The 7,764-nt window shown below is 43.9% G+C and overlaps 1 protein-coding gene across 1 annotated transcript; it reads left to right on the forward strand.

Annotated features, from left to right (window-relative positions):
* The first annotated feature begins 301 nt into the window (after positions 1 to 301).
* Positions 302 to 2,412, forward strand: LOC141082304 (uncharacterized). Its single transcript, XM_073566253.1, has one exon. It carries the CDS (start codon positions 627 to 629, stop codon positions 2,250 to 2,252), a length of 1,626 nt encoding a protein of 541 aa, XP_073422354.1. The 5' UTR covers positions 302 to 626; the 3' UTR covers positions 2,253 to 2,412.
* Positions 2,413 to 7,764: the final 5,352 nt, after the last annotated feature.

Below are 7,764 nucleotides of genomic sequence, written 5' to 3' on the forward strand. Positions count from 1 at the left end.
ACTGCTCATTTCTGAGCTATCACTGTCACTGCTACTAAAGCCCTCAAAATCCACATCACCATCTGACACTGCACTTTCTTCACTGTCAGAACACAAAAGTGCATAAGCCTCCTCTGCACTATAATACTGATGGACCATTTAACCCTAACAGTAACCCTAACTTTAGTCTAACTTTAGCCTAACAGTAACCCTAACAATAACCCTTACTTTAGCCTAACAGTAACCCTAACTTTTGCATTAACTGTAACCTGTAACTGTAACAGGCAGCACGGTGGCTCAGTGGTTAGCGCTGCTGGGGTCCTGGGTTCGAATCCCACCAAGGACAACATCTGCAAGGAGTTTGTATGTTCTCCCTGTGTTTGCGTGGGTTTCCTCCGGGCCCTCCGGTTTCCTCCCACACTCCAAAGACATACTGATAGGGAATTTAGATTGTGAGCCCCATCGGGGACAGTGATGAAATGTGTGCAAACTGTAAAGCGCTGCGGAATACGTTAGCGCTATATAAAAATAAAGATTATTATTATTATTAACCTGCCTTATCTGTTTTTCCATTGACAGATGAAGTGAATGCCATTACTCCAGATATATCATCATCCATTCACAGCAAAGGTCTGTCATCTGATCCTATGAAACAGGTCCCATCTTCTGATTCATTACTGACTACTAAGGAAAATCAAAGTCACAAAAGAGGCATTAAAGAACAAACTGCTCCTAAAGCAAAGAAGCCATTCTCATGTTCACAATGTGGGAAATGTTTTAACCACAAAGGGAATCTTATTAGTCACCATGGAGCTCACACAGGGGAGAAGCCTTTTTCCTGTTCAGAATGTGGGAAATGTTTTAACCAGAAAGGGAATCTTGATGCACACCAAAAAACCCACACAGCAGAGAAGCCATATTCATGTTCAGAATGTGGGAAATGTTTTAACCGAAAATCACATTTGGTTAATCACCATGGAACTCACACAGGAAAGAAGCCTTTTTCATGTTCAGAATGTGGGAAATGTTTTACTCAGAATTCAAGTCTTGTTACACATCAGAGAATTCACACAGCAGAGAAGCCATATTCATGTTCAGAATGTGGGAAATGTTTTAACCGGAAATCACAATTGGTTGATCACCATAGAACTCACACAGGGGATAAGCCGTTTTCATGTTCAGAATGTGGGAAATGTTTTACTCAGAATTCAACTGTTATTGCACATCAGAGAATTCACAGAGCAGAGAAGCCATATTCATGTTCAGAATGTGAGAAATGTTTTACCCAGAATTCAACTCTTATTGCACATCAGAGAATTCACAGAGCAGAGAAGCCATATTCATGTTCAGAATGTGGGAAATGTTTTAACCGAAAATCACAATTGGTTAATCACCATAGAACACACACAGGGAAGAAGCCTTTTTCCTGTTCAGAATGTGGGAAATGTTTTACTCAGAATTCAACTCTTATTGCACATCAGAGAATTCACAGAGCAGAGAAGCCATATTCATGTTCAGAATGTGGAAAATGTTTTAACCGAAAATCACAATTGGTTAATCACCATAGAACACACACAGGGAAGAAGCCTTTTTCCTGTTTGGAATGTGGGAAATGTTTTAACCACAAAGGGACTCTTATTAGTCACCATAGAACTCACACAGGGGAGAAGCCTTTTTCCTGTTCAGAATGTGGGAAATGTTTTAACCACAAAGGGACTCTTATTAGTCACCATAGAACTCACACAGGGGAGAAGCCTTTTTCCTGTTCAGAATGTGGGAAATGTTTTAACCAGAAAGGGAATCTTGATGAACACCAAAGAACTCACAAAGGAGAGAAGCCTTTTTCATGTTCAGAATGTGGGAAATGTTTTACTCAGAATTCAAGTCTTGTTAAACATCAGAGAATTCACACAGCAGAGAAGCCATATTCATGTTCAGAATGTGGGAAATGTTTTACTCAGAATTCAAGTCTTGTTACGCATGAGAGAATTCACACAGGGGTGAAGCCTTTTTCCTGTTCAGAATGTGGGAAATGTTTTAACAATAAATCAGATTGTGTTAAGCACCAAAAAACCCACACAGGAGAGAAGCCTTTTTCCTGTTCAGAATGTGGGAAATGTTTTAACCAGAAAGGGAATCTTGATGCACACCAAAAAACCCACACAGCAGAGAAGCCATATTCATGTTCAGAATGTGGGAAATGTTTTATCCGAAAATCACAATTGGTTAATCACCATGGAACTCACACAGGCGAGAAGCCTTTTTCCTGTTAATGTGGGAAATATTTTAACCAGAGATCGCTTCTTGTTAGACATCAGAGCAGTCACACAGAGGAGAAACCTTTTTCATTTTCTTAATGTGGGAAATATTTTACTTGGAAATCAACTGTTAATAAACATCAGAGATGTCACATAGGGGAGAAGCCTTTTTTGTGTTCATAATGTTGGAATAGTTTTAGCCAAAATTGAATCTTCTTAAATGAGTTGTCTCTTGTCATTCTTCATGTTTGCTGACAAAAGGATAAAACTAAGTTTTATTAATTCCAAATATAAAACTATACCCATAATTCATCCCCTGAAGGTTAGTCAATGGGTGACTAATAGAAAAAACATGTACCCCACAGTTCAGTACAGTACATAGGGTGAGGTGATGTATACACACTCACTCTCCAAGCCTCTCATTTCTATGGGTTTCATCATCCTCACCAAAGACGACTCGTCAGGAGACTATTTAATATTGACCTATATTCAAACGAGACTAGACAAAAAAAAAACTAAAATGATTTATCATGTTATCCAAAACAGTCAGAAAACTAGCCCCATATTGGCAGATCCCAGACCTCAGACTATATGCTTTGTAAGTTTATAAGCCACTCCAGTGTCAGGAATAGATAGTATGTGATAATACAGTATAATTCTTGTATTTTTCTCCTATAGGGACTGCCCTAGTTTGGTATTGTAACTGCTGATAATTAGTAGTGCAGACAAATTGTCCTAGACTAAACGCTGTTTTCAGACGGCCCAATATGTACCATTCAGGGAAAACTTACCTGCTCCAAAGATCATTAGCAGCTTCTAACTAATGGCCATGCTGCGGTCTGTCAGGGAATGAGTGCAATATCGTTATAGAGACTAGGGATATGTGCAGTCATAATGCCTGGGAGATCTGTGCCATTATTTAGTATGAATATGGAAATTATCTCTGAAAGGTAAGTGTTCCCTGAGCGGTATATATGGTATTTTCACATACTATCTATTCCTGACACTGGAGTGACTTATAAACTTACAAAGTATATAGTTTGAGGTCTGGGATCTGCCAATATGTGGCTAGTTTTCTGACTGTTTCGGATAACATGATACATGATTTTAGGGTTTTCTTCGTCTAGTCCCGCTTGAATATAGTTCAATATCAAATAGTCTCCTGATGAATGAATGAATCCAATGAACATTTCTCTTAAGTAGCGGCACACGTGACCGCCAGCAGCAGCAGGAAGCCGGTGGCTGACACTGCGCGCTACTGAAGAGTAATGAATACTCACCGCTATCTCTGATGATCAGTCCCGGTGAGCACTCCGGCAGCTGTGCAAATAACGCTATAACAACGCATTCCTATGCAATCCTATGGGAATCCGCAATTGCTGTGCCCATGCCGTGGATTTTTCCGCTGTAGAATCGCATCGCGGTAAAATCCGCACCATGTCCATTGAAACGCTCACTTTACACATGTGGCTATGCCCACTATACGTAAAGTGAGTGCTTCATGTGCGGATGGTACCCAGGGTCTGGAGGAGACTTTCCTCCATGCCCTGTGTACCATATTTCTGTAAAAAATAGAATTAAAATAAAAAAAAAAATGGATATATCTACCCTCTGTCGGCCCCCGGAGTCCTCCCGGCCCTCAACGACGCTGCCAGCAACTTCCGTTCCCAGGGATGCATTGCGCGAATGACCTTTGTGACGTCACGGTTGCGTGACAGCTACGTCATCAGAGGTCATTCGCGCAATGCATCTCTGTGAACGGAAGTTGCTGGCAGCGTCGCTAAGGACCTGGAGGACTTTGAGGGCCGACAGGGTAAGTATACACATTTTTTTATTATTTTTAACATTCTATCTTTTACTACTGATGCTGCATAGGCAGCATCAATAGTAAAAAGTTGGTCGCACTTGTCAAGCACTATGCTTGACAAGTGGGACCAACCTGTTTATCACTTTTTCAAGCGATGCTTCAAAGCGGTTGGAAAGCGCTAGCATTATGGAAGCTAAAAACGCTTGCAAAATGCTTGTGTTTTGCCGGAAAACGCTTGCAAATTCCCCATGCATTTTACCCACGGCAGGGAGTTGTGGAAATGCTGCAGACAATTTTGCAGCGTGGGCACATAGCCTAAAACAATTGCTGGCATCGGAGCAGGATGCTGTGAGGGAGCCCTGGGTAGGTAAGTGTAATTTTTTTAAAAATATTTTCTGATGGGGCCATGCATAACAGGACCGGGATGGGGCCCTGCATACTAGGACGAGATGGGGGCCCTGCACACCAGGATATGGATGTGACTATGCATACTAGCATAGGGATGAGGGCGATCATTCCTGCCAGGATAGGGATGAGTGATCCATGCATACTAGGTAAGGATGAGATGGCCATGTGTATCAGGATGGGGGTGAGGGGACCATATATACCAGGATAGGGGATATTAAGTACAGAATTGACCACATTTTTTGCGTTAATTTTTTTCCTAATTTCCTGCTCTAAAACCTAGGTGCATCTTTTAGTCCAAAACATACGGTATATATATTTTTTTTTCACCAAACTCATTCCTCATGTTTGGCCTCATTAAAATAAAAACACTCATACTCCGCTGGTGTGCCGGCTCCACTTCAGCTGTGTCGAGACTCACTGTCCTGGGGCTTATGTGAGGTTGTCACATCACACGAGCCCTGCACCCAATCAGCAGCAGCTTTCACTGTTCCTTCCTTCACACATTGAAAATCAGCAGGAGGCCAGGGCTGCGGCTGCTCTCTGACAGCCTCATGATGCTTGATTTGTCTGAAGGTGGGGACAGTGACGTCAGCGCTGATTGGGCACAAGGCTCACATGATGTAAAAACCTCAAAAGAGCCCCAAGAACACAAGTGCCCAGACCACTGAGACGGAGCCAGCATGGGAGGTTTGTGTAAGTGTTTTTATTTTAACAGGACCAAACATGAGGAATGAGAAGGGGTTGTCCAACTAGTTGTCAACCTCTTTATCAAAAATCCCACACAGGGAAAAGTCATTATTATACCTAGAGCGTGAGAAATGAATTACAGGAAAATCATTTTTTCTTCACCTTCAAAAATAACTCAGACGAGGAGAACCTATATATATTATTCACAAATTGTACAAAAACATGATGCACGCGGCGTGCGTTCAAGGATGGAACATTGTATGGAAGTTTTATAGGATAAATTCAAGGATGAATATTATATGGGAGTTTATTCGGACTCCCATGACAGCACCACGAGAAAGGGGATCCGCCCTTCGGGAACAGGAAACCTACAGATACAAAAGGGCGGCACCTCTCCCACACATCAGTTGGTTTCCTGTTCCTGAGGGGACGGGATCCTACAGACCAGATCCCAGGCCGGCCGGTACAGGTAGCGAGGGGGTCTCCTACCTCGGCCTGGGAGGTGGAGTCCTTGAGTGGAGGCTGCCGACGCCCTTCTGCCCTGTGGGTGATTTCTCTGTGGACTTCTAGGACACCAGTCTGATTCCTGCTCCTCTAAAGCTAAGTTTTCTGTTTTGCCTGTTAGCATTTTTGTTTTGTTTTTTGTTTTCCTTGCTTTTCTGTATTCTGCCATCCTCTGCTGGGGTGAGCTGAATCTCCTTTTGCCTGTAGCTCTGTCTTCAGAATATTCCTGAGTACTGACATAGCTTTTTTGAAGCCTAGCGTCTTCAGGGCCTTTTTCTCTGTCAGTCTGTTGGCTCTTATTTTCATAGGGTTTTTCTCAGATTGCAGACAGCAGCCTTCCTGTCCTTTTCTATCTAGTTAGCTTGGGCCCCGTCTTTGCTCAGTCTATCTTTCTGTCTGTGTTAGTATTTTCATCTTGCTTCACCGTCATTATATGTTGGGGGCTGCCTATTGCTTTGGGGTCTGCTCTGGGGCAGTTTAGATTTCCCCTTTCTTTAGGCCTATTTAATTCTCCGGCTGTGATCGAGGGGTCTAGGGCATCGTAGGAACACCCCACGGCTACTGCTAGTTGTGTTGATAGGTTCAGGGGTCTGCAATCCGATAGCTGCCAACTTCTCTGGTTTTCTGGACTTAGCTAGCATTTCTGTTTTTGCCTCCTACGGTGACTCAATCATAACACACCTGCTTGTAACAAAGCAAAGATCCCAGCTGAGCTATATATTCCCACAAATGGTGTTTCGAATGCGGACAACTGTGGCTGCTGGACTGTGACTGCAGAGAAAACGCTGTGTATGTCCTGGCTGAAAGCTTCTGCGCTTTTGAAGAGCCAAGAGTCCAGTAATATGGAGGAACTAGTGAAGCAGTTATTGCAAGCAAATGTGCAACAACAGCAGACTAATACTTGCTTCCAGAAGGCTCTGGAGCAGCAACACCAGATGCAGCAAGAGCAGTTGGAGGCAATAAAGCAGGCCTTGGTTCGGCAACCCCGAGATGAGGGAGACCGTGCACAAAGCGCTGCTAGTGCGCAGAAAGCTGTACAGAAGACTTTACTTAAAATGACCGCAGACGATGATGTGGAAGCGTACCTCACCATGTTTGAACGTATTGCAGAACATGAGCACTTACCGCTGGACAGATGGGCTGAGGTAGTTGCTCCATTTCTGAGCGGAGATCCACAAAAGGCCTATTACTATCTGAGTGGAGCGGATGCTATGGACTTTATCAAACTCAAAGGCAAAATCCTGGCAAGGCTGGAAGTAAACACATATGTACAGGCACAGAGGGAGCATTTATGGACTTTTGTGGAGCATCAGCCAGCCCGCTCACAAATGCATGATCTCATCCACTTAGTAAAAAAATGGTTGCAACCAGAGACTTTGACATCCGCACAGATGGTGGAACGTGTTGTTCTAGACAAGTACCTGCGGTCCTTATCCGCTAAGATCCAGAGGTGGGTTGGACAGGGTGACCCAACTACCGCTGACCAGTTGGTGAATATGGTCGAACGCTACAATGCTTCTGAAAGCCTACTCCATGGGACGTTATCACCCCGCTCTGGCTCCCCAAGAAATGCCGGGGAGCCCTGCGAATCCTACTTCATCTTCAAAAGAAGAGAACGTCATAATGAAGGGTAGCAGACCTACAAAGGACTATGGAGGCGGTACGGGCTCACAGCAAGCCAGCAGACCCAGTCTAGGATCCCCATCGAGGAGGCAAGGGCCCATACAATGTTGGCGATGTCACGGGTTTGGCCATGTAGCAGCTAACTGCCCAATGACTACAAAGCCAATGGACTGTAACGCTATGCGGCGTCTTTCGTTATATGTGCAGTCAGTCTGTGTGGTGGAGACCCTCACGGGAAATGAACAACACGTGTGCCGCGTTGAGGTTGACGGTTATAGTGTTAATGCTGTCTTGGATTCCGGCAGTCAAGTAACTTTGGTACATGCCAGTTTGGTGGACTCTAGCACCCTAACGAACTTAACCGTGGGCATTACTTGCATCCATGGCGATACTAAGAACTACCCAACTGCCTGGGTTACTCTTGCCATGCCAGTAGGGACCAAAAGGCATCAGGCGGCAGTCGTAAAGTCTATGGGACATAGTGTAATCCTGGGGAGA

The sequence above is a fragment of the Dendrobates tinctorius genome, unplaced genomic scaffold, assembly GCF_039654945.1.
Source record: "Dendrobates tinctorius isolate UK_male_01 unplaced genomic scaffold, ASM3965494v1 ptg000017l, whole genome shotgun sequence".
Taxonomy (NCBI): domain Eukaryota; kingdom Metazoa; phylum Chordata; class Amphibia; order Anura; family Dendrobatidae; genus Dendrobates; species Dendrobates tinctorius.